The sequence below is a fragment of the Triticum urartu genome, chromosome 6 (genome assembly GCF_003073215.2).
Source record: "Triticum urartu cultivar G1812 chromosome 6, Tu2.1, whole genome shotgun sequence".
Lineage (NCBI taxonomy): Eukaryota > Viridiplantae > Streptophyta > Magnoliopsida > Poales > Poaceae > Triticum > Triticum urartu.
Window position 1 is genome coordinate 72,900,644 of NC_053027.1, and position 25,608 is coordinate 72,926,251.

Genomic DNA, 25,608 nt, shown 5'->3' on the forward strand with positions numbered 1-25,608 from the left:
GGTAAAATGAACAAACCGAACGACCCAAGGCATGAGAGCATATGGACGTTTCGTCCGGTTTGTGTCCGCTTTTGCTCCATTTCCAGGCCAAAGTTGCTCTCTGTTTGGGGCCAAAGCGGACAAAAAGCGGACGTCTTCGCGTCCTCGTCGTCCGTCTGTGTCCGCCTCGACCTCACCTGTCACTCTCTCCTTTTGTATACCTGGCCCATCATACGGATAAAATCCGGACAAAATGGGTATAGATTTAGGGTAGCAGCATTGGGCGCAGCGAGTTTGTGCGGTCTCTGTCCGGCGTTTGTTCTCTCTATTTCTATCTCATACGGATAAAATCCGAACAAAATAAGTATAGATTTAGAGTCGTGCGGTGGAGTTGCCCTAACTATCTGCACCAGCAGAGGGAAAAGGTCGCCTGCGAAACAAAAGTAAAGGGAAAAGGTGCATGAGGAAGAAGATCGAGCCTGTTTGTGCCGGGCGATGCTCCACCAAACCAACGACGGCGACGCGCGCGACACACATAAGAATCGTTGGTGAATCACGATCCCCGGTCGAGGCCGAGGACCAGTGATTGCCAGTAACGTTCACACGATGTGTGCCACCTGCCCTGCTGGCATGGTTCTCCTTGTCGTTCTTGCTGTCGAGACGGGAAGACGGGATCGAGTCCAAGCGCGATCAACGGTCCACGGACGAAAGCGAAACAAAGCAAAACCAAACCCTTGTACGTCACCCTAGAGAAAACCTCGTGCGTCATTCCTTCGGTCTGTATGACAGAATTCTTCCGTGTTAGGACCGTCGTAGATCTGGTCTGCCACTGGCACATGCGTCAAACCAGGCGGCTTGCTGTGATGCGGGGGCCACGGCAGGACGCAGTCATGGAGCCACCTGCCATGGCTGCCCCCAGTAGGTGAAGCAATAATGTCAATTTCTCCCCAACAGTACTAAACTGGGTTTTTTCTCACCAAAAATGACACCCTGAAAACAAAATACATGAAGTTCCCTGGGGTCAATCGTCTTCCTACGCGTCGCCGCTACTGCGTCTCCATGGCAGACAGCCGTCGCTGATCGGAACAGGAAGTCATCAACGGCGTGAACTTACCGAATTAGCGCCCGGGATGATCCACAGATTCAAGATCTATACCTAGAGTAATAAGAGCAACTCCAATAAAACGACCCATTTCATCCGCTCATATTTGTTTGGGTCTGCGCGGACAAAAACGACAGCCTAACACGGATATCCATTTTTATTTTGTGTCCGTTTTGTGTCCGCATTGACCCATTTCCGTCTTAAATATGAGACAGATTTAGGTCCGAAGCGGACACGAAATGGGCGTTTTCTGTCAACTATTCGTCTGCGTGCGTCCGCTGCACGCCTCGTCTGGCCAGCTGCCATCCACCTTCCTTTTTATTTTTTATTTATCTCTTCGCTCCTCGCCTCTGCCGCCCCCTGTAACAGCCACGTCATCGCCAAATCCTTGCTCCGGCGAGACTCCGCAGGCGCCGCCGCCACTCAAGCTCGTGGCCAAGGCCGCAGATGCCACCGCCCAAGGAGCTGGAGCTCCCGCCACACATCGAACGGCTCCGACGAGGCGGACGTGTCGGCGTCGGCCTCGCCAACCCCGCGCCCAGCCGCTGCGCGCCCGCGACCACCTCGCCGTGCCCACGCGGAGCCGCTCAACGCGCTCCTGCACGACGTGTTGCTCGTCGGATGCACAACCGCATGCTAGCTCGCCGGTGGTCGCGTGCGTGCGTCCATGCACAACCATGCCCAGCGCGTGCATGCTAGCTGCCGCTAGTACGTGCACTCTGGTGCTGCTCGTCGGATGCATAACCGTGTGCGTGCATACTAGATGCTACTATGCTAGCCACCCGGTACTCCCGCCGTTCGCACCGCTCGCCGTGGCCGCGCTCGCCGCACTCGCATCGTTCACCTAGCCGCGTCATGCTCACCACGCCCAGCCACCATGGTCGCCGTGGTAGCTCGACGTCGGTAACCGCGACATCAACCTCACTAGCCATGCATAAATCTACCCAACGAGATATTGATGTCGCGGTTACCGACGTCGTCAAAATGGAGAGAGGCTCAAGGAAAATGTATTTGCCACATCGATGAAGTCACCACCCAACAAAGCGTCATCGTGTAGCCCGGTTAAAAACCTCGAAACGGGAACTAGGGTTTGGAGACGAGAGAGATGTGATCATAACGCGATTGAACATAGGTGTATGTGCCTTTTATGTACTGCTTTAAAATGACATAAATCTACCGTCAAATGGGCAGGTAGAGACTCAGCGTCAAACTGCGAAAGCTAGCACGAGCATTTGCAACCACCATCGAGGCGACCTGTGACTGCGAGGTGCATGGACAGGAATTCTCAGTCAACACACGGTATCTTGTAGTAGTAGTAGTAGTACATACAAAGACTGGACATGTTTCACTTAACGTGACCAACATTGGTGCCCTATCTTGGAAATAAAATTTTCTTGTTTGAACAGGGATATGTTCCGAAGGACCTAGAAAACTTCAATTAAATATACTCCATCTATCTAAAAAACATTTTGAGACTGAGGGAGTACATGTTACAGTACCAAACTCATACAAGGACTTACATGCAGAGAAATTAACGTCCAAGTCCTTTTTTTGCATGGTAATACATGTCTCATTCATATCATATAGAACAAAATACAAGTCACGTAAGAAGCGACATAATAAACCTGAAAAGATAGCAGAACATCTCTGAGCTTAACACCAACGCCCGTCACTTATCTCCGACACCACCACAGCAGCCGCCGAAGAAAAAAAATGACGGATCACCTCCTCACCCGAGCTCGACGAGGCTCCATCGCTGATATGCAGCTTTGCGGACCTCCAAAGTGGCTCACCAAAAGTGAAGCCATTGCCGTTGAACGAGTCAGACCGGGGCAACACCCGGACGCGCCATCGTACTTCAGATCTGGCACCCCACCATGACTAAGACGCCGAAGGAGGAAACTATACCTGCCATCCACGAACCACGAACTCAGCACACATTCTGTCTTCCAGTTGTCGTCAATGCAGACCACAATCTGCATCCGCTCCTGGACTACCTCTCAAGCTTCACGCTGACACTGGAGCAAACGCCGTCGCACCGACGGAGCCCGAGGACACAGGTCCACTACGAGGATGCCGCCGTCGCCACGCCATCCTTACTTGAACAAACTTGTTTTCAAATCCATCCCCAATCATAGGACCGATGGCCTCGTCAGGGAAGGATCCGAAGAATCTTTATTCAGCGCCGTCATCGTTGCCGCCGAAGCAAAGATGATGAACAGCCTAAAAAACTAGACTACACAAATGTAAAAACGATCCACGCGCGTGAATCCGGCGACCCCCCCCCCCCCCCCCCCCCCCCACACACCACCACCACGGACGACCAAGGTCGCCGACGGAGGGGAGCCGCCGGAGGACGGCGCTGAAAGAAGGCCTCTCCTGACGACGGTTAGGGTTCCAGCCGCCAGGGAGGAGAGAAAAAACGCTTGACGTACGCTTTTACTATGTTGCATAAGGTTGAGTCCTCTCCCACCCCCAATTAACACCTAAGTCCCTGCCTTTTATAAGAATCCCAAAGTGAAATATAGAATTACAATCGCGTTCAAAACAGATTCTATCTAGAACGAGTCTCACCGTCGTCGGGGAAAAACCACTTGGGGCGCCGTGAGCATCACAACCATGACACCACACAGCAACTGGCGCCACGCCACCGCCACCAGCAAAATCACGGCCTCTAGCCACCAAGCGCTGCTCTCTCGCATCGTTGGCATGCTCCCCATTGGCTTCTCGCCAAGGAAAAACAAGCCCTACAACTACTATACACACGAGAGCACGGAGCGCCTCCCCCATCTCTACTCCGGCCGGTAGTGCCGACGCAGAAGAACCGGGCTTGGGTCGGCTCGAGAAACTTGGAGACGACGACTCTCAACGGTGGTAGTTTCGAGAGAAAGCGACTCGTTGAACAAGTTTTGTGAACTCACCCAAATCCATACGCGTAAGAACCCGGAATTAAAAGTGAAAAACACCAATGAAACCTCACCGACAAACTGAGCTCGGATGGTTACGTTTCTTTGGTGGAACCAGCCCATCAAGGTTCAAGAATTAGACCTGACACTGATGAGAACGTGTGTCAAGCATGGTTCTCATGACCTTCTGAAGCAGGGCTACCGACCAAGGCTCGAATCCTGGTTCTTAAAAAATGGCTCCTCGCAGCGTATACTTGTGTTGTGCAAGCCAGCGTGTTCGCTGCATATACTTGCGCCGCACAAGCCAGCGTTCGGGGCCTTTTTTTCCACCTTATAATGCAGTGTCTTTGGGATATCTTTCTTCTTTGGTCGACTTTTTTGTAAGACTTACATCGATGCTCGTATTTTTTAGATTTATTTAGTCTTTCAACGGCTTTTGCTTAATGAGAGGAGACGTTCTATTGACTTTCAAGATGTGACGTCGGCTCAATACCTCAGAGATACCGATAGAGATGGGATGTGCACCCGTACAATGATAAGACTGAGTATAGATGGGCACCTGCGATTAATTTGTGTTACTAAAAAAACGAAACCTCGCCTAACTGCGGCGTACGACGACGAGCTGCGACGGGACAAAACGCACAGTCCGGTAGACGACCCAGCGTACCATGGGCTCAGCTCCACTGCTCCACCAGTAAACTACTCTCCGATTATCTCTCGCGCACAGCAGCGCAGGCGGGCATAAATTCCAGCTGCTGCCTCCCCTTTCTTCCCCAGCCCAACCCCCCCCCCCCCCCCCGAGAAAAAGCACGGCCATCCCCCGCCCGCCTCCAGTCGAGAAGCCCACCACCATTGGCGGTAGACGGTAGACAGTATACATGGAGGTGGAGACTGCGATGCCTCCTCCGGCGGCCGGGCCGGACCGCGTGGAGACCGCCTCGCGGGAGCCGAGCCACACGGAGGCCTCCTCCTCGCCGTCGCCGGCGGCCGGAGGCGAAGCGAATGGCGCGGCCACCAAGGTGCAGAAGGTCTACCGGAGCTACCGGACCAGGCGCAAGCTCGCCGACTCCGCCGTCGTCGTCGAGGAGCTCTGGTAACCAGATCCTATCCAATTCCAGAAAAGGAAAACATTACTGCTCTGTTTCTTTTCTTCCACTTGGTGGTCTGATAATTTCGGTCAAGAAAATCGCCCAATCCCCCTTTCTTTCTTGGGATTCTGCCCTTTTCTTGGCTGTTGCCCTCTCGCGAGCCTGATTTTGGGTGCCGTCGATGCCTGATTTGCTCTGTCTTGATGGTTACGGGCGCTGAAAATTCACCGGTGTTCTCTGGTTTGGATTGGTCAAGGTGGCAAGCGCTGGACTTCGCGCGGCTCAACCACAGCACCGTCTCCTTCTACGACGACCCGGAGCCGGAGACCGCCGCCTCGCGCTGGAACCGCGTCAGCCTCAACGCATCCAAGGTCTCGACACATTCCCTTCCCCTGCACCATCAATGGCCAGCACAAGGCAGCTCACCATGATGGCCTTTTCCTCACAAGAAAGACATTCTCTTTTTTTTTACTGGAATTCTCCTTAATTTTAACTCCAATCATGTTCATGAGCATCTTGCAGGTGGGGCAGGGTTTATCCAAGGACGCCAAGGCTCTCAAGCTGGCTTTCCAGCACTGGATCGAGGCTGTGAGTACAAAAATATCCTACGCATCTACTACTGTTTTTTAATCTAATTTTGGCAGTAGTATTGTACGGCAGTAGTATTGTAGTACTTGCTGCTTTTCTATGCTCTACAAATGTGTGTGTGAAAGGAATAAGCTTCCAAGTATCAGTTGACTCAGACTGTCAGTCAGCTCTGAACATCAAAATTTTGAATTTCATCTGTCATCTTGCAGATTGATCCAAGACATAGGTACGGGCATAACCTCCATTTCTACTATGATGTCTGGTGCCAGACCCTGGCTGGCCAGCCCTTCTTCTACTGGTAAGGACATGACTTCCATTCTGTGTATGCAAATCTTGCTGTTCAAGCGAAATCATGCAAATCAATATGTAGTTCCCATTTTCCTACAAGATAACTGATAAATTTTGCACGGAAACTGATAGTCTTTTACTCTCTTTCTTTTTGCATATGCAGGCTTGATATTGGTGAGGGAAAAGATGTAGATCTTCCAGAATGTCCAAGGGCTCGGCTGAAGAAGCAATGCATAAGATATCTTGGTCCGGTAAGATCATTTGCATAATGGATGCTATCTTTATCCTTTCTTACTGAAAATATTCCAACGAGAGTTGCGTTAGAACTTCAGAGTGCTAAATTGTTTCTTCAGCAAGCCTCGGTTGCGATTAAGAAATCCCACTGACTTTGTGTTTCTCATATTCACCTTCTAGAACATGTTTTGCTCATAATGAGGACATGGGTCATGTTGTCACTGGTGCCGAATCAAGGGCCAACAGTGAAGGGCAGCACCATGCTAAGCGCTGTCACGTGCAGGAGTCACTATTGAACCTAACAATAACATGATCAATTGATAAAGGAGTTAGGAAAGAGATAGATTAAAATAGGAAGATGTTGATATGGTTTTCTGGGAATGATGATTTAGTTAGGCAAGAGATAGCTTATTTAGCTGGTAAGGATATCTCAGATGTCAAGTCAAAACTAAGCCAAAGAGCCTGCCTAATTTCGACAGCGATTAGGCCCTGCTGGCATCTACATGAGGGCGACTGCCCTATCCTCGGTCTCTGCACTTTTTGCGGTGCGCTGCACGTGACATATGTCTTAATGCTATTGTAAATAAATCGATATTCGCTCTGTCCAGAATTATAAGGCACACACACGCTTCTCATATTTATTGATCTATGTGGATTACGTTATATACAAAAATCAATATCGTTGGATTCATACTAAATGCACTTCTCAATGGTATCAATTTGTATGAGATAATCCACACTGTTGGGCAAATCATGGTCAAAGAAGTTTCAGAAGTCTGGAGTTATGTTTAATACTTTATACATATGAGGTTATAAAACTCCCTAGCCTGTGCATTAATACTTCCCTTCAATTGTTCATCTTAACCACAGCATGCCCAACAAGTTCAGATTAGTTGTAACAAATTTCCACATCAAAGTTTAGAAGAAAATCGTTGAGCATGAACTCCTGTAACAGCTGTCTGATGTTTTGCAGCAAGAGCGCGAATTCTATGAATACATCATTAAAGAGGGAAAGATTATCCACAAGATATCTGGAGAGGCACTTGATACAAGCCAGGGCCCTAAAGGGACAAAATGGATTTTTGTTATGAGCACAGCAAAGAAACTTTATGCTGGGCAGGTAGTTTGATAACTCACAGAATTTTATTGCTGCTGAGCACTGTTAAGTCATGTTTGGAATGTTAGCTTCACTAAATGTTTAACTTGTATGCTTATTTCTATATCCAGAAAGAGAGAGGTGTGTTCCAGCACTCCAGCTTTTTAGCAGGAGGTGCTACTATAGCTGCTGGAAGGTTTACTGCAGAAAATGGAGTTATCAAGGTATTACCGTGAACCACCATCGTATCTAAGTGCTACTATTGTATCCATATCCCAAACGATTTACTAACCATTTCATACTCATCACTTTGTTCTTGTGCTTCCTCACTGCATTATGCTAATCTTATGCTTTGACAATCTCTTCTCATTTCAGTCCATCTGGGCTTATAGTGGACATTACAAACCGAGTGCGGAGAATCTTAGCAACTTCATGAGCTTTCTAGAAGAGAATGGAGTTGATCTGAAAGAAGTTGAGGTATACTGTTTCTGGTCCAGCTGAATCTAAACACGCTCTTATGTTACCAAATGTAAGACGATTCACTTAATTAACTTATTTTTTGTATATTCAGGTGCGCTCATCCACCAAGGAGGACTACTATGAAGATCCAGTGCTTAATAGCAAACAGAACCCTGCTGCTACTATCATGCCATCCAATCCTCTGCAGTTGATTCTCCCTTCCAACATGGTAGAAGACAAGGCATCTGAGCCATCTTCTCAGACTGAAGCTGACGAGGGCGATAATCTCCATGTGGAGAAAGCAAGGCCAGCCTACCAAAGAACCTTATCAGGTGGCCTGCAAAGCCCTAGAGATGCCGGCGTCTCGCAGGATGCAATTCTTGAGAGGGTGAACTCCAAGAGCAAGTCAAAATCCTATCAGCTCGGACACAGGCTATCCCTGAAATGGAGCACTGGAAATGGTCCAAGAATTGGATGTGTGAAGGATTACCCAATAGAGCTCAGAATGCAAGCGCTGGAGATGGTGCAGCTCTCACCGAGAGCATCTACTCCTCCGGCCTCGTGGAGGGTGCCGTCATGCCTCTCCCCCACCTCGCCAACGTCGCCGCTTGTGCCAATGCAGGCGCAGGCCTCCCTGCCCCAGCCAAGTTAGTAACTTGTGTCTTAGGCAATAGCTGTGTAGTTCTGCTGCTTCATGTTTGATGGGTGCTGCAAAGGTCAGATGTTTGTGCTTGCTGTTTTTCCTATGTTGCTGGAATCCATTTCTAGCTCAGATGGATCTTGTGAGGATTGTATGAGTTTGAATTCGGTTGAATTGAACTGACAATGTGTGATTGTGCCTTTTTCCCACCAAATGTCACTCTTGCAGAAATAGCTTCAGCAGAGTTTTCTGTTTCATAGGTCATAATACGGTACTGTAGTATGTTTGCCTACAACAATCAGAAAACATTCAGGGACAAAAGCTCCAAACCATGATCGAATTTAAGGAAAATCAAGGATGGGTTTTAAGGACGCTCCCTCTGGAACTTTCGGGGGGTGTAGGGACACTCCAACGGCCAGATTTCTATGTGGGCTATATAAAGCCAACTTTATCTTCCCCAAGGGTATCCTTCCCCGTTATATCGAGTTGAGCTCTTTACTCTTGCTCCATTTTTAAAAGCTCCAAAGCTCTATTTTTTTTAACATAGTATCACCAAATTGATTTGAGTTCCCCGTTGATTTCATTGAGGATTTGTTATTCTTAGATATTTGGGCTCTTAGGCGACATGCGTCAAGATCCGGAAACTCTAGACCAACCAGGGGTGATTTAAGTCTCATCTGTTAGGGATGACTTAAAGGCGCGATAAAATGAACCACTTGGTGGTGCTCCAAAGCTTTGGCTTCCACACCTTTCTAGCCAGTGGTAGATCTAAAATCATGTCATTGGAGGTGCCAAGTAGTGTAATTTAATTTAAATATCATCATAATCCTAGCAAATACTCCTCAAACAACATTAAGTTGTCAAACAATTAGTGTCTAGTGTATATAATAAATTAGATTGCAATTTAGCACTGTCTCTTTCTAGTGAAGATTAGCACTCCCAAAGAGTGAACATCAGGATAAATTCCGTGTTGTCGACTCACTTGTGTTTAGTTCTTTTCCGCATCTTTTACCTACTATTCCCTCCGAAAACTTGTCTCTCAAATGAATGTATCTAGCATCGAGTTAGTGCTAGATTCATCCATTTAAGAGACAAGCTTGGGACAAGTTTTTTAAGACGGAGGGAGCATGTAAGTTTGTTGGCTTGCTAATTAGCTAGTTCCTTTGCTTACCTTATTGCTTGTTTGCTTAACATGTACTCCTAATTGCATATCTAAAGAACCAACTTTATCAATATCCTAAAATTGCCAACTACGTTAAAATTTGTAGTCCCCTGTTCATCCCTATCAACCAATTCAGAGAGTATTCATCAAACTACCCCGTGGGTGAAGGATAATTTTCTCTGTTTTCTTTCACATTTATGGACTCAATTTAATCATTGAGATCTGAAGTAGGAAGAAGTTGATTTTTAAGATGGGGTGGCCATTTGCCCGCATTTGCATTCATTGAGGCAGGGCGGAGGGTCCTACAGCGAAGGTATATGCCAAAAGCCAAAGCAAAAGCACATAAATAGATGCTTTTTGGCTCATAAGCCAAAATCCAAAATCAAAGTTAAGCCTAACCAACACCTCCTCACTAAAGGCTCAAACTACCATCTCCAACAGGACGGATAACAACATATTCTGGTGAACATCGTAATCATCATCATCATCATCATCATCATCATCATCATCTGTGTTTCTGTTGGGTTCATGACACTAAACGTGCACAGCAACACAGAATCTAAGCCATCAACGGACATAGTGGCAACCGTATAATCTTACACTGACTGGAGAAACAAGAATAACATGACCTCGATAGTCTTAGACAGCAACCGCTTAATCCGACACAACACAGAGAGTCCCAGCTACAAGAATGGGTAACAACACTGAAAACAGCACCTAGAACCTGCCGGCACTCGCAGACGTTCACTACCTATCTTTCAGCTCTAGCTCGAACGTCTGCAGCTTCTCCTTTATAGGTGAAAGGAACAACTTCACATCCTTGCAGATCCGCGACTTGTCCTCCCATTCGAGGGTATCGGTGAACCTCACTTCTGCCTGAAATCAGAAGGGAGTGTTTGAGATGACCAATACGCAGTAATTGATCATAATGGTACAGGCGCAACAGAGAACAGTAGTGGTTATTTGTACCTCGAGGTCATCAAGCTCACCAAATGAAAACTCGGGGATGTCTATATGGCCAGTGACCTTCTTCTTCTCTTCCTTGACTAACCATTCACCTAATCAGCATTACCACAAACGAGTTACCGACACTGGAGTAATACATATTTTAAATGAATGAAGTGATGCAATGTTTGGCATGATATATGCTTTACCTTTAAATCTCAAGCTCAGCTCATAATTATAACCTACTCTCTTCTTATTACGGACCGTTACTAGAAATGCCTGTGTAACCACCAAGGATATTGGTTAGTTGTTTAAATCACACATGACAGGATTACTTCGTGCAAAAAGGTTATAAGTTATGAAAAATAGTTATGGATTGATGGAATTGAACGGTCTTATCAGACATCGTGCTTACATCGCCTGAACATTTGGACACTTCATCAATGGATGCCTTCCCCGTGGAGAAATCCAGTGAACCTAAAGAACCCAGCAAATCCTACAGCACATATGAGCTTATAACTGTAAGAGAAATTTAATACAATGGAAACATCAGTGAACTATTTTAGACAAGCATTTCGTAAACAGCTGGCTACTAAACCACGCACCTTTATCCTGCCATTAGCCCATGAATTGAGGTTCTTTTCCTCCCATGTTCCAGCCTGCAAGTGCAAACGTGAAAAATATCAGAAAATAGTAGATTGGCAATTAGCAGTATAACCATCCCAGAAGATAACGGTATCAGAAAAATAGGCAGCTACAGCAACTACCAAAAAACGCCAAAGGTAATAGAAGTAGGACCCTGATAAGTGTCACATGTGTGGCACGAAGCAATTCCGCCAAAGGTAATAAAGCTGGACAGTTTGCAGATGGTATGAGTCAGCAATAGAAGTAAATTTGTCCGAACAACTCAAACCTCAGAAGTTATAATGCTGTTCCTAAATTTCTTGAGACGTAAGTGTACTCCATATATCTCTATTTAACTCAAGAGAATCATACTAGTAAGATGCCGGCCACAGCTGTCCTAAATGTACAAGACCACCAGTAGTAACTCAAGTATCATCCTATTAGTTCAAACCCCAGCATAATCAGATCTCTTTCCCCTTTGCATATTTATTCCTCTATTTATGCAATTGTAAAATTAGTACTATGAGCTTGAGGTCAAGTAGCAACTATGCCTAGAGCAGAGCTGTAGAGTACACCAAAGTAATGCACTGCAAAGCTAGTCTTTGTTGCGCAACTTCAAAGAACACAAGAACATTCCCTCTCTTTTTTAATACATTTTGATTTATCCTAGAAGATAACGGTATCTAAAAAATAGGCAGCTACAGCAACTACAGAAAAACGCCAAAGGTAATAAAACTAAAGCAATTGGACAGTTTGCAGATGGTATGAGTCAGCAATAGAAGTAAATTTGTCCAAACAACTCAAAACTCAGAAGTTATAAGGCTGTTCCTAAATTTCTTGAGACCGCCGTAAGTCTACTCCATATCTCTATTTAACTCATCAAGAGAACCATAGATTGTTACTAGTAAGATGCCGGCCACAGCTCCTCTAAATGCACAAGACCACCAGTGTATAGTAACTCAAGTATCCTCTAGTAGTTCAAACCCAGCGTAATCAGATCTCTTTCCACTTTGCATATTTATTCCTCTATTTATGCAATTGTGAAGTTAGTACTATGAGCTTGAGGTCAAGTAGCAACTATGCCTAGAGCAGAGCTGTAGAGTGCACCAAAGTTTATGTACTGCAAAGCTAGTCTTTGTTGCCAAACTTCCAAGAACACAAGAACATTCCCTCTCTTTTTAAATATATTTTGGTTTTTCTGTGACTCTACATCAATATTCAATAGTTTTAATTTTTTTTAAGCAGGAACACTGTTACACTAGCTATATCTAGATAGAATATATAGTGTTGAACAGCAATACTCATGTGTTGCAATGTGCGGCAGTAAACAAATTCCCTGCACGTAGGGTGAATGCACCCCCACAATCCACTGGCGGCAAACTGGAGATTGCAGATTTGCCAATACCAAATCGACTGAGCGGGTTCATGGTGATCGACGGAGGTTTATGGCTGCGAATCGACATATCCCAATGTATAAACGTATGCTAATTATCAGATCATAGAATCAGAACAAGACATTAATCACAAGAGCTAATTCATGGTATTCCATCCGGCAACGCGGGCAGCCGCCAGTCACCTATCTAGTGGCAGCGCACATAAATGTGGAGAGAAGGGCCTCTGACCTGATTCCAGACGGAGCCGAGGGCGTTGGGGTTGCCGCCGCCGCCGTTGGCGGCGGAGGGGTCGAGCTTGCGCGGGACGGGGGGAGGCGCCGCCTCGCCCGTGGCCTGCCGCACCCAGTACCTGTACGACGACTTCTCCGGCGTCCCCGTCTCCGTCGCCGTCACGGTCTCTGTCGCCGCCGCCACGGCCGCCGTCTCCTCCATCGGCGGATTGAGCTGGGGCCCTCGCTCGCTGTAGATCTCTCGGCGGGGGAGGGAGATCGGCGAGGGCGCGCGCCCCTTCTCGGGGGATCGAGAGGCTTCTTCCCCGGGCGGAGGGGAGGAGAGGATTGCCACCAGAAATTTCTGTGCGCGTCGCGGGTCGTATGGGGTATGGGGGCGCTCCAATTTTGACTCTTTTATTCTCCCCCGCGGCGAGTGCCCACGTGCCTCGGGAAGCTTCTCGATTCTTTTCCGGTTTTCTACGCTAGCTACAGTTGGTCCCTAGTGTGGGCCCGCGTGTCAGCGTCGGTGTGGGAGAGGGTTTTTCCTTATTTTGAGGAAGAGGGATATAGAACATAAAAGTGGGGTGACGAAATAAGGTACTGCCTGGCATCTGCTCGGTCAAAATATTACTCTAATACTTTCTATTCTTGAAAAAAATCTAAAGGAATCACACATGCACATGAATGTTGGTTTTAAGTTATAAAGTTATCTTTGATATGCTTAGCTAAAGGATGTTTTAAAATAAAACTATAGAATTTATTGGTATTTTCATTCTATCATTATAGACTTTATTAATTTATTTGTTAATAACTTGAGGATTAATATTTCACTAAGGGGAACATAACACAGAGTCGGAGTAAATAAAATTGCTAATTCTAATTAGGAAAAAAAGAATAAATATCAATCGTTGTAGTATAATTTTGAATACTATAAAAAAGGTAAGATGGGAGGTGGGGGGATAAAAACTTTTGGATATATTGATTCGGATTAATTGCAAATGCCTCAAGGATGTTGCAAGAACATGTGATCTTCTGCAATACTAAAACAAACATGTTTTCCTCTAATTTTGGTATGTTTTTGAAAAACACAAAGTTGCAGATATTCTGACGTAAAAATGTGTGTACATAGTATACTACTGACCATGTTTTGAAATATTTTTTTCCTAATTTTTTTAATTTATATGACCAACATACTAATGTGTTGTGAGAATATACCAATTTTTCTACTTATTCTTTTTACGTATGATTTTTTTGCAGGGAAATTAGAGCTTTTATTCAACTATCATGGGCAATGGGCCGCGGGGGGGTGGGGGTGGGGGGGGGGGGGTCCATCCAGCAAGAATACATGTTTAATTAAAAAAGAAATAAACGATGAGGCTATCTCAGCAAGAATAGACGCCATCAGAGAGCACGAAAACAAGCGCAGGTGTACACCTCTAAACAATCAACTCCAAGAACTACTCGCGTATATCCTCAGAGTTTTGTATGAAAATGCAGGGCAAACAGGGAAAGAAGGACCGTATACGGAGTACTTAATACGGTGCAACCCTGCCGCTCCACTTGAGAATGCCTTTTGCAGTTTTGCTCTGCTCTGGCCTCTGGGGCACATAGGAGTGACAACAACTAAATTGTTATTTCCCAAGCATCGAGAAATATATTTGAGTAGTAGCAAACCCTATGCATGTTTGTGATTCTACAGTAAAGCCACTTGCATGTTCACCTATGCATCCCAGACGAAAGAAACACATTTTGACTACCCTAGCACGAAACTAGATCTGCGTCTCCGCATGTTCACCTCAAGAACAGAAAAGGCAATGTCAAAACTGATGACGAGCTCAGCACCTAAAACCCTAGCACGCACAAGGATTAGCGCGGCAACAACAATAAGTAAAAGATGTTACAAAGCAAAAGCTTGCGAGTTACAGCATGTGCCTGTATCCAGGTTCTAAGATCTGTTTCTTTGACCCAGGTAGCTGGACACACTAAAAAACCAAGCATATGATCGACAATTTTTTCTCTCTCAAAAAACCGACAGAGTATTCTGATTTTCCAACTTATAGACCGACCCAATATGACCGGCCATTGCTGTTATGGATCGGGGATGGAGACGGAGCCACCAGAGCCCACTCGTACCACACCTGAAATAACAGCGGATAAGGATTCATTTATCAAAGGATCGACAGCGATGGAAACCACACTGACCTTGGTGGCACCACAGCATCGCCAAAAGTGCACTTCTATGGGCGACTCTGACGGCACGTATATGGGCTTCCTCAGTGGGAAAAAGATTGGGAACCTGGCAATGTTCATAATATGTCAAAATTATGACTAAATTGCAGGATTTGGAAAATATTGCTGCTGGTTTTTAAGAGCAGCGGGTTGACAGTTTGCTACTTACCAGCTAAACATGTTTGGTGTACATGTGTTCGGCTCAATTCCTAGATGGACATCTTTATATAGTACGGCATCAAAATATCCAGCGAATCCTGCCAAAATGATTGGATAAGTAGAGTTAGAGTGATATATGAATAGCTTTACAGAATAGAAAACTGAATGGCAAGTACAGCTGCATACCGTGCACAAGGCATGATCCCGTGTCTTGTGGTAGTTCAAACTGCAACTTGGTATACCTTTGGTTGGTGGCCTTTGGTGAGAAGTTTGGATGTGCGAAAGAGAAAACCTGCTCATTTAAAGGTGATCATCAGATGTCGTTATGAAAATAGTTATTGGAGGAAGGCATGATCAATGAAGGGCATATTGAGCAGAAAGTGCAGTCTCTCACCTCTTGTGGAGGTGCAAGTCTTGCTACTCGGTGTAGCTTGACAACATATGCCGTTTCAAAATGTGCAATATCTTTGTGTGCTTTAATCTGCAAAAACCAAGTCGCTTCAAGCTCTATTGAAACTTTGCAGATACCACACTGAGATGGCATAAGCACTTACATCATTGTGTAGTTTCGATGCAGTTACTGGTTGGATAAAGCTTGTGTAACTGCAGCAGAACACATGAAAACAATCAAATAATAAGAAATATGAGGATACCTAGGATCGAAAGAATGCAGAGAAGTTCAATTATATAATAATAATGCAAAAAGGGAAAAAGGTCAGTACGATGAAGGAATAGAAATCCCATCAGGCTTCAAGAATCTTTGGGCACCATCTAGACACTCAGGAGATAACTCATTATCACCAAAGGACCCAAGCAACTCGCTGACCTGTTCATAATTGCATGTGAGATTGTTAAGACATAGTTGTGACTGCCTGGTAAGAGATTTGAAATGTCACTTTCGAACAAAGTATCAGCATACCAAAATATCAGCTTTTTCAGGAGCATCCCAGCACCGCATGTCACTAGAAATAATAGTAACCATGCTTTCCCACCCTTCCAATTTGATCAAACTCTGCACCGGTGCCCAAAAACCAATCAGATCATCATATAATATATTTTTATTAACGCAGCAAGGCAAAAACAGACTACCAACACAATGATAGGGAAAAAGAGATGCATCAATGATCCCTAAACTGACAAGCTTACACCCGTCTAATGGAATAACTTGAAAACTGAAAATATAAGAACTCACATGAAGAGTAATAACTGCGTTAGGATTTTTCTCCACTGCATATACTTTTAGCGTCCGACCAGTTTCTTCTGCAGCCTGCATTTAATATGAAAGCCTATTTAGCTTCCTGGACAATGTGAACAAAGAAGTTTTCTTCGACAAAAAATACAGGCACGTTATTTAAACACCAGCAAATTTATCAAAGTTTGTGGTAACACCCCAAGTGTCAGGAGCAAAAGAACTCACCTGCAATGATGCTCTTACGAGAGGCCCTCGGCCTGCTCCAACAACCATCAAGACCTTTGTGGAACAGTGAATAATTAGATGATTAAATACTAAATATAACATTAAAATAAAAATGTAGGTTTAATATGAGTGGTGCAGGAAATAAGCTCCAGTGAGCTGTTTACAATTTCAGCCTAGGAATATTACAAATAAAACAGGCATAACGCTGGATTGGCTACAGATGCAGAAGAGGCAATGCATAAACAAGATATGAATGCATGCTTTTGCCAACTCATGGCCCTATGAATCACTGTTTAAAGAGATTCAAGTATGGAGTGCAACCATTTTATATAGGAAAAAGATTACAAAGTTCAGGGCCAATCGTACCGTCCTAGCTGTGGAAACTTCATCATCTGAGACCTTATCAACCAACGCCTTAGCGATTGCTCTTTGATACTGTTCATATGATGTAAAAAAGGAATTAGCAATGAGATCAATACTGGTATGAAGAGTGCTGTTAGACTGACCAACCAGCCAAAAAAATAGAATTCCAGACTACCTAGTTTATAAAGAAGGGCTGGATTTTTTATCCTTGATTTATTTACAAAACCTGGTTCATTAGCTATTAAGTGCTAATGTTAAAAATGTGATAGCTGAAGCATGCATCCATAAATCTCAAGATTGATCTTGTGCCAGTTATAGTAATTCTCAAATACTTTCAGGGTGTACTAACTAGTAGAAGAACCATGATATAGTCAATAGTTTGGAAGAAATAAATGAGAACATATTTTTAGAAACTTCAATTTAATAGCTAACTTTCTTCTCACAATGTATTGACGGAAACTATTGACAAAAGTGAAGGCAATGTTGCTTCTTCAAAATGTATAGCATTAAAGATAGACAGATTCCAAGTATATGACAGTAACCTGTGTATACTTCACAGTGTCTTTCTCGAAAGTCTCATACGTCTGAGCTTCCAAATTATCCATCAGAGGCTGCCAAAATAAATAAATAGACAAGTTATGAGGAAGTGAATGCCACATTCATTGTAATGGAGTTAAAAAAGGAGACCCATGCCCCATAACTTCACCAGAAAGAATAATTTCTTTCAGGTGATTAGAACTTGAGAATAAGCGAAACAGTAATTACCTGGAGAGGAGATTGCAAGAAATCCCTATAGTTGATCTGGAGCAAGGCAAATAACATAAGATCAAGGAAGATGCCAGTGAATAAGATAAATAATGGGTCATGAGAGAGAGGAAGTCTACTAGAGTGGATACCTCAAAGCGTTCTTGCTCAGGAAGTGGATCCATCCTCTGATAGAGGTAGGCCATGTAGTCAAGGTACGGGCTCAATGCATGCTGAGTGGGGGTATCTGAAGTAACAATTTAGGCATGAGTGAGTCACATTTTAATGGAAATAAATGGCACTTTTGCAGCAAGTATCACAAGTCGAGGCATATAGTTCAGAGAGCAGGAAAATAATACTTGACACATTTCTCATATTAAAAAGGAGAAATTAAGTTTGATCTCTTCGCAGAGTTTACTTTTTAGAGTACGGCAGTCACTTTAAATGTATGTAATGAAAACATTGTTTACATAATCATGTGCAAGTTAAAGACCCTCTGAACTATAACAAATCTGAAAGTTCACAGGAGTTACCTTCGGTGTGGTTTTCATCACGTGAGAGCACTCCTTCAGATACTTGGGAAACATTATGATTTGATCTCCCAGAGATAATTACCTAAACAAAATCAGAATTCAGGGCTTCAGGCAGAACACGACATACACATCAATTGCCTCTCGAGCTTAGAAGGAGGGCAGGTATTGCCGTATTGTATTGCGCCATTAATTCAAAAGGCTATGCTGTTATGCGAAGAAGAAAAATGCTTTAATATAAAGAAGCATAATAAAGAACCTACCTGAACTGAATGGTTAAAAAAACCAGTAAGCAGAGTCTGGTGGCGTTTGGACAAGCAAGGATAACCTCTTGCATTTGTTAGAAAAGCCTGCAGATGGAAAATTATTTAGTGCTGCAAACATGCACGGCCTATTGTAATACCCCAGGAGGGAGGTGATTGCACATCAAGATGGACTGATTAAGTTGTATGATTACATCTGTTTGAAGAATCGCAGCTCTTACAGGCTCCCCAAACCAGCGCCCTAGAGAGTTCATTGATGGCAGCGAGCTCCTGATAAGTGAATAGACAACATTTTTAAGGGATACCAAAGCTTTAGCATTATAGATGAAATTACTAAATTAGAGTGAAATCTTTATTTTGCAAGAAATTTTTTGGTGTGACAATGCAAGATCATCACTTACAAGATATCAAGTGCTACATACAGTTGACTGCTATGCTCGCATAACAGTCTGAATGAATTCCACCATTCCCACGAGTCTACTGTTTCACTCTGTAATTTAAGAAAACAAATAACAATTGAGTTACGCAGCAGTGTGTATACTTAGCATCAACAGACTGCAGCATTTTGCTCTGGCAGACAAACGCCTAGCCAGCTTGCTAGCCTTGAATGCGCGCTAGGCACCCCCTGCTAGGCTTGGTAGAACAAGCATTTACCGTGGGGTTATTATTATTTACTTTGTCACGGTCTTCTTCCATAGATTCAGACTTCTCCAGAGGTATCCTAAGCCACAACTTAAGAAAGAAACAGGGCAAATAAAAGTTAGATGTCGGCAAAGTATTTTAAAATAAGGCACCTATTCAACAACTGAAAGATGAAATTGGATAGGGAGGGCGATACCTGCATATTGGTCAGGCCTTGCAAAATATTATTTACAACTCTAGCATAATTGGCACAGGTCGATCTCTTGGGAGGAGGAATAACGCACGCCTGCAAGGAAATGCGCCACAAATTCAGATCTTTTGTAGAGACTTGTTTTCTAATAATGCATAAGAAGCTTAATAAAGTAATGCAGTTAAGGAATCCAAGGACGGTCAACTGGACAGGAATTATCCATGTTTCTAGTTCTTCAGAGTCGATAGGCACCCCAACAATGTTGAACGGCATAACTAGATAATTCATACTCCCTCCATCCGGAATTACTTTCACAGGAATGGATGTATCTAGATGTATTTTAGTTTTATAAATACATTCATTTCTATCCATTTGCCGTGACAAGTAATTTCGGATGGAGGGAGTATGTTATTGCAGTTACCATTTACAGTGCTCGGTGTAATACTAATAAATAATCTGTAAAACCAACTGATTGAAATTAGACTGATAGAAACAAATAATGAGCAATGTGTTGTCGAGTGGATGGACCTGCAAGGAGAGATGAGTCGCCCAGGCGATCTCCTGCTTAAGCGTGAGCTCCGAGTCGAGCCGGAGCTGCTCGTCCTCGGAATCCAAATCAATCCACTCGCTGATCTTCCCGACGATGTGGCTGCTCCACTGGGACGGGCTGAGGACGAGGTCCGAGGCCGCCACCGGCAGGACGGCGCCGGGCGTGGGCCGGTAGTCGGGATCGACCTGCACAGAGAGGGGCAAGGCAGATAAGCCTCCGTTTCAGAGGGAGGACGCGAGAAAACGGCGGCGGCGGTAGCAGCGGGAGAGAGGGAGACTCACGAGCGGGGCGAGGAGGAAGTCGAAGGCGGAGGAGAGGGAGTGGGTGAGGACGGCGGGGAGGCCGTCGCCGGCGGGGAAGTCGAGCACCTCGACCCCGCAGTAGCGGGAGTCGCTCTTGTCCCCGGCGCGCTGCCCCAGCGGCATCTTCGCCCGGTTTGTGTGCTGCCGGTGGCTGGCGCCGCCGCCGGAGGAGGAGGGGGAGGGGGTTAGTCGGGCTAGGGTTTAGGGTTTTGGTCGGCAGAGAAGAGGGACGAACGCCCGTCGTTTGGCGGCTCTCTTTTCTCTGGCCTCGCTTTTGTTTCTTGTTTTTTTTCGCTCCTTTTTTTCTGGGTGGATGGATGGATATGAGAAGAGCACATGGTGTTCGATTTCTATACTAGCAGGCGGAAAGTCTCGTTCATTCGATTGTGAGAGCCTCAACGTTTCAAATTTTTGGAAATTTTATTGAATCATTATGTGGCTAGCACAAAATATTAGACTTTTAGTAAGACCTTATATTTTGAAATAGCGAGTGCTTAGGCCCCGGCCGCCGGTCCAATAGTTGGGTTGGTCGCACCCCAGCTGCTCGATGCAACGAGCCCTGCCGTCCGATCTTGCTCGCGTTGACTTACCCCATCTCGTATTTTCTTTCCTCACGCTGCGCGCATTGCCCTCCCTAGCCTGGACATCCTCCCACCCGCTAGCCACCAGCCCACCACCCCCTCGCCTGGATCTCCTTCCTCCATCGCCCCGCGCTGCTGGATGCGCTCGCTATCCTCATCACCGTCGGTCACCGTCACATCATCCGTCATCGCCGGTACAACGGGAAAGCCGCCCCCCCCTCGTAGCAAAAATGGCGTCGTCTTGTAGCACGCCAACACCCTTTGTCGTTGCAGCACCTAGCAGCCGCCGTCATAGCACATCCATCGCTGCACTGTCGTGCCGCTGGCCGCAGCTCTCAATGTCACCGCTCGCGCCATTGGCGTATTAGTTGAAGCTTTTCTCACACTGACCGAAACTTTTCCCATGTCGTTTGAAGCTTTCCACCATGTTGATTGAAGCTTTTTTCATCTACGATCGAAGCTTGTTTTGTAAACGGTTGCAACTTTTTTCGTCTTGCAGTGCTCGGTTGAAACTTTGTATATCTTTTGGTTGAAGCTTTTTTTGTAACGGTTGCAACTTTTTGAAAGATCGTGGATGTCGCCTAGAGGGGGGGTGAATAGGCGTTTTAAAATAATTACGATTTAGGCTTGAACAAATGCGGAATAAACCTAGCGGTTAATTTGTCAAGCACAAAACCTAAAACAACTAGGCTCACCTATGTGCACCAACAACTTATGCTAATCAAGATAAGCAACTATGTGATAGCAAGATATATGACAAGAAACAATATGGCTATCACAAAGTAAAGTGCATAAGTAAAGAGTTCGGGTAAGAGATAACCGAGGCACGCGGAGATGACGATGTATCCCGAAGTTCACACCCTTGCGGATGCTAATCTCCGTTTGGAGCGGTGTGGAGGCACAATGCTCCCCAAGAAGCCACTAGGGCCACCGTAATCTCCTCACGCCCTCGCACAATGCAAGATGCCGTAATTCCACTAAGGGACCCTTGAGGGCGGTCACCGAACCCGTACAAATGGCAACCCTTGGGGGCGGTCACCGAACCCGTACACTTTGGCAACCCTTGGGGGCGGTCACCGGTACCCGTCAAATTGCTCGGGGCGATCTCCACAACCTAATTGGAGACCCCGACGCTTGCCCGGAACTTTACACCATAATGATTGAGCTCCGAACAACACCAACCGTCTAGGGCGCCAAGGCACCCAAGAGGAACAAGCTCTAGGGTGCCCAAACACCCAAGAGTAATAAGCTTCTCAAACTTCACTTCCACATATCACCGTGGAGAACTCAAATCGATGCACCAAATGCAATGGCAAGGGCACACGGAGTGCCCAAGTCCTTCTCTCTCAAATCCCACCGGAGCAACTAATGCTAGGGAGGGAAATGAGAGGAAGAACAAGACGGAGAACACCAAGAACTCCAAGATCTAGATCCAAGGGGTTCCCCTCACATAGAGGAGAAAAGTGATTGGTGGAAATGTGGATCTAGATCTCCTCTCTCTTTTCCCTCAAAAACTAGCAAGAATCCATGGAGGGAGTGAGAGTTAGCAAGCTCAAAGAAGGTCAACAATGGGGGCAAAAACGAGCTCAAGAGATAGAGAACCATTGGGGAAGAAGACCCCCTTAAATAGGTCCCCACGAATCTGCCCGTTATGTATAGAATAACATAGGAGCGGTACAACCTCTATGAGCACCGGTACAACCGGTAACAGGCAATAAGCGGTACAACCGGCCCACAACCGCCCAACAACCGCACCACAACAGAGACCAGTCCGGTGGTAGAGCAGTACATGACCGGTACAACCTCCGGACCAATTCTGGAGCGGTACAACCCCTCCAAACACCGGTTGTAGCGGTCAAGCGGTACAACCTCTCCATGGGGCGGTACAACCTCTCTGTGTAAAACAGGCAATATCAAAGCAGCCACAACTTTCGCATACGAGCTCCGAATTCAACGAAACCAAGTTTGTTGGAAAGCTAATGACAAGGGCTAACACAATCTTGAGAGAAATATCAATAAGAAGCAAATGAGAAAAGGACCATAATAAAATGGTGAGAACCCTTCCTCGGATAAGACCGGTAAAACCTCCAACACCGAAAACATCATAGAAGATGCATGCGAACTCCGTTTTCGATGAACTCAAGCTTGTCATCAAGATGACCATAAGCTCTAAGACTCACAAATGGAACCAAACAAGAACCAAGAAAGATGATGCAAGGATGCAATGGTTTGAGCTCTCGACTAATGATACGATCAAGCTACTCCCTAGAGAGCCCCCCTTGATAGTACGACAATCGATCCTACAACCCGGTCTCCCAACTACCACTATGAGACCGGTAAAATAGAAAACCTATCAAGGGCAAACCTTTGCCTTGCACATAGTCCACTTGAGCTAGATGATGACGATCTTGACTTCCTCAAGTTGGACCACCTTTCTTGATTGTGTTGGCTCGATGAAGACTAGTTGATTGCTCCCCCATACTCCACTATGGGTGAGCCACTCTTTGGCACATCTTCACAATTCCATTGACACCACAATGGACAAGCTTCAAGCTTGATTGCTCCCCCATACTCCATTATGGGTGAGCCACTCTTCGAGTTGCTCCACTTGAACTTGCACACTGCAAACTTGATGACGATCACCACTTGATGTCATCCTCCATGGGTTGTATGAGATCTTCCTCTTGACGCAAGACCATGGAAACATACCTAACCCCACAAAGAACTCTCACGTAGACCATGGGTTAGTACACAAAGCGTAATGGACAATGCTTACCATACCATGGGATCACTTGATCCCTCTCGGTACTTCTTCTACGCTTTGTGAGTTGATCAACTTGATTCACTCTTGACTTAGTCTTGATCAACATTGAATCTTTCCAACTCTCATTTGGATGATGTCTTGAAGGTAACCATGAATGATCACACAATCTTCTTCTTCAAGACATGCTTGCAATAAGCTCAACTCACACATGACCAATCTTTGGATAATTCCTTGAAAAGCACTTTGGCCATCTCAACTCACACATGACCAATCTTTGGATAATTCCTTGAAAATAAACTCCTTGAAACCAACACATGGACTTCAAGACAATCCTATGGACAAATGCCTTCAAATATAACTCAAGGCAACCGTTAGTCCATAGAGATTGTCATCAATTACCAAAACCACACATGGGGGCACCGCATGTCCTTTCAATCTCCCCCATTTTGGTAATTGATGGACAATCATTTTCAAGAGAGTTTATATAAGGAATTATTTATCACCATGCAATGCAACAACCAATAATGCATGTGTATGAGATGCAAATGCTTAGGTACGAAACCAAAGCAAGAAGAAAAAAAACTCTCTAAACTTATCCACAAAACTCTCTGAAACTTCTCCCCCATTGGCATCGATTGCCAAAATGGGCGAAAAGCTTAGAAGGCCAATATAAATTGTGTTCCTCCATAAGTTGTGTATTTCTCAACAAGAGAGTGGAATGCAATACACATATCCAACGGTAATACTTGGAGGAAGACCAACTATATTGAGGCACCAAGATTGCTAAAGGAAGATATGCCACAAAGACATAACCGAGAGAGACACAAGCAATCAAGCAACCAAAAGATACCAATTGAAGCAAGCTGTCAAAAGATACCAATTGAACCAACTAGACCAAAGATCCTACGAGCCACGTGAATAAAGGATATTATGATATGAGCAAAGGAGTGTTCTAAAGAAACTAGAGAAGCTCCCCACGATTTGTGCACACATAAGAATATTTGTATTTGGATACAAAGTGCACAAAATAGGATCATAGCTCCCCCAAAATCAATAGAAACTTACAAAAAGTGCAAGTGAGCATATAGGAAACAAAGCCTAGTACTTGCAACACACACATGGTTGAGCAACAAGTAATAAAAGAGGCAACTTAAGAATGGGCTCAACCGAAATGATGTGTGTGAGTCAAGGCAATGCACTTGAGAAGACTAAAGTATGGATGAGCATTAGGCATCAATAAAGTCTTGAAAGAATGAGGCACACGGTGCAAGGCCTATCATTCCCACACACAACTAGCAAATGGGTTCACAAGCTTACTAATAAGCATATTAAGAACCTATGCTTGTGACAACCCGTGGTGAAGATAGAAGATGAAAGCCTCATCAAGACGAGGGATACCAATTAAGATGGCAAAAGCCTCGTAAAGATAAGCATGAGGAAAATAATCCTCACCACACACAAGAGTGCATCAAGATGCAACGATAGAAGACACGCACTCAAGGCAAAAGCTTTCACGAAGCCACCAAAGAAATAACATAAGAAAGACAAGGTGGACGTGAAAGAACATATATCAATTAGATATGCAACTTATCTCAAGTGTATAAGATTCTAGGTAGACGAAATCATGATGATATATATCTACAAAGAAGGATGTACACCCGAAATAGTTACAACACGAGGAACAAGATATCCAAAGGGAGGTCATACATATACCAATAAGATATTTGCTTGGAAGCATAGCACATGGCTAGATATGGTCTTATTGTATATAAATGAATTCCTACCACACACCCATCAAAGACATCACAACTAGCAACAAGAGATCATTGTTGGGATGCTTTGAGAAAGGGAACAAGTATCACAAGAATGAATGAATAACATGACATGATACAACCTACACAAGGTTGATGCAAGAAATGTGTGCATGAAGAATATGAAGATACTTGTTACCGAGTTAACATTGGAAGGATATAGTAGATACCAATTGAAGGTAGATAGTAGTTCATTGATCATCCTAGCTCGACTCCAATAAGCACATGATGACAACACCTTCCTTGTGAGTGAGCCGAGCATCCAATGTATCTCCAATTGTTCCTAGAACAACAACACAAACAAAATGGTACCCAAACTCATTGGGACCAAAGAGTTAGAGAACCA

At 44.9% G+C, this 25,608-nt stretch overlaps 3 protein-coding genes across 4 annotated transcripts; 1 reads left to right on the forward strand and 2 right to left on the reverse strand.

The window, feature by feature from the left end:
- The first annotated feature begins 4,646 nt into the window (after window positions 1-4,646).
- On the forward strand, window positions 4,647-8,594 carry LOC125514021 (IQ domain-containing protein IQM3-like). The gene is made up of 9 exons (XM_048679267.1): window positions 4,647-5,080; window positions 5,332-5,446; window positions 5,598-5,663; window positions 5,873-5,961; window positions 6,115-6,202; window positions 7,159-7,305; window positions 7,413-7,505; window positions 7,657-7,758; window positions 7,853-8,594. The coding sequence occupies exons 1-9, from the start codon at window positions 4,866-4,868 to the stop codon at window positions 8,390-8,392; spliced, it is 1,455 nt and encodes a 484-aa protein (XP_048535224.1). The 5' UTR covers window positions 4,647-4,865; the 3' UTR covers window positions 8,393-8,594.
- Window positions 8,595-10,005: 1,411 nt separating this feature from the next.
- On the reverse strand, window positions 10,006-13,135 carry LOC125513590. The gene is made up of 6 exons (XM_048678728.1): window positions 12,734-13,135; window positions 11,093-11,146; window positions 10,903-10,983; window positions 10,697-10,766; window positions 10,512-10,600; window positions 10,006-10,418 (listed from the first exon to the last, which is right to left on the reverse strand). Exons 1-6 carry the CDS (start codon window positions 12,935-12,937, stop codon window positions 10,290-10,292), a joined length of 627 nt encoding a protein of 208 aa, XP_048534685.1. The 5' UTR covers window positions 12,938-13,135; the 3' UTR covers window positions 10,006-10,289.
- Window positions 13,136-14,583: 1,448 nt separating this feature from the next.
- LOC125513479 (protein arginine N-methyltransferase 5) lies at window positions 14,584-20,398 on the reverse strand. Of its 2 annotated transcripts, none has more exons than XM_048678606.1 (22): window positions 20,086-20,398; window positions 19,783-19,989; window positions 19,261-19,350; window positions 19,098-19,154; window positions 18,824-18,912; window positions 18,617-18,692; window positions 18,423-18,509; window positions 18,163-18,244; window positions 17,782-17,876; window positions 17,651-17,686; window positions 17,428-17,496; window positions 16,889-16,957; window positions 16,523-16,576; window positions 16,298-16,372; window positions 16,025-16,117; window positions 15,828-15,931; window positions 15,660-15,708; window positions 15,500-15,586; window positions 15,292-15,397; window positions 15,116-15,203; window positions 14,920-15,013; window positions 14,584-14,855 (listed from the first exon to the last, which is right to left on the reverse strand). In XM_048678606.1, the coding sequence occupies exons 1-22, from the start codon at window positions 20,227-20,229 to the stop codon at window positions 14,772-14,774; spliced, it is 1,935 nt and encodes a 644-aa protein (XP_048534563.1). In that variant the 5' UTR covers window positions 20,230-20,398; the 3' UTR covers window positions 14,584-14,771. The 2 variants fall into 2 exon arrangements, with proteins under 2 accessions (XP_048534563.1, XP_048534562.1); XM_048678605.1 differs by having other exon boundaries at window positions 19,077-19,154; window positions 20,086-20,397.
- Between the last annotated feature and the right edge of the window lie 5,210 nt (window positions 20,399-25,608).

What these genes read in the sequence shown, in the direction of transcription:
- LOC125513590 (XM_048678728.1), bottom strand. Translation starts at nt 12,937, where the DNA reads ATGGAGGAGACGGCGGCCGTGGCGGCGGCGACAGAGACCGTGACGGCG. An exon ending in TCGGCTCCGTCTGGAATCAG is followed by an intron (nt 11,147 to 12,733) that starts GTCAGAGGCCCT and finishes TTGCACTTGCAG; the next exon opens with GCTGGAACATGGGAGGAAAA. An exon ending in GCTGAGCTTGAGATTTAAAG is followed by an intron (nt 10,601 to 10,696) that starts GTAAAGCATATA and finishes AATGCTGATTAG; the next exon opens with GTGAATGGTTAGTCAAGGAA.
- LOC125514021 (XM_048679267.1), top strand. Translation starts at nt 4,866, where the DNA reads ATGGAGGTGGAGACTGCGATGCCTCCTCCGGCGGCCGGGCCGGACCGC. An exon ending in TCCAGCACTGGATCGAGGCT is followed by an intron (nt 5,664 to 5,872) that starts GTGAGTACAAAA and finishes GTCATCTTGCAG; the next exon opens with ATTGATCCAAGACATAGGTA. An exon ending in GGCCAGCCCTTCTTCTACTG is followed by an intron (nt 5,962 to 6,114) that starts GTAAGGACATGA and finishes TTGCATATGCAG; the next exon opens with GCTTGATATTGGTGAGGGAA.
- LOC125513479 (XM_048678605.1), bottom strand. Translation starts at nt 20,229, where the DNA reads ATGCCGCTGGGGCAGCGCGCCGGGGACAAGAGCGACTCCCGCTACTGC. An exon ending in TTTTTAACCATTCAGTTCAG is followed by an intron (nt 18,245 to 18,422) that starts GTAGGTTCTTTA and finishes GATTTTGTTTAG; the next exon opens with GTAATTATCTCTGGGAGATC. An exon ending in AAGTTTCCACAGCTAGGACG is followed by an intron (nt 16,577 to 16,888) that starts GTACGATTGGCC and finishes TGTTCCACAAAG; the next exon opens with GTCTTGATGGTTGTTGGAGC.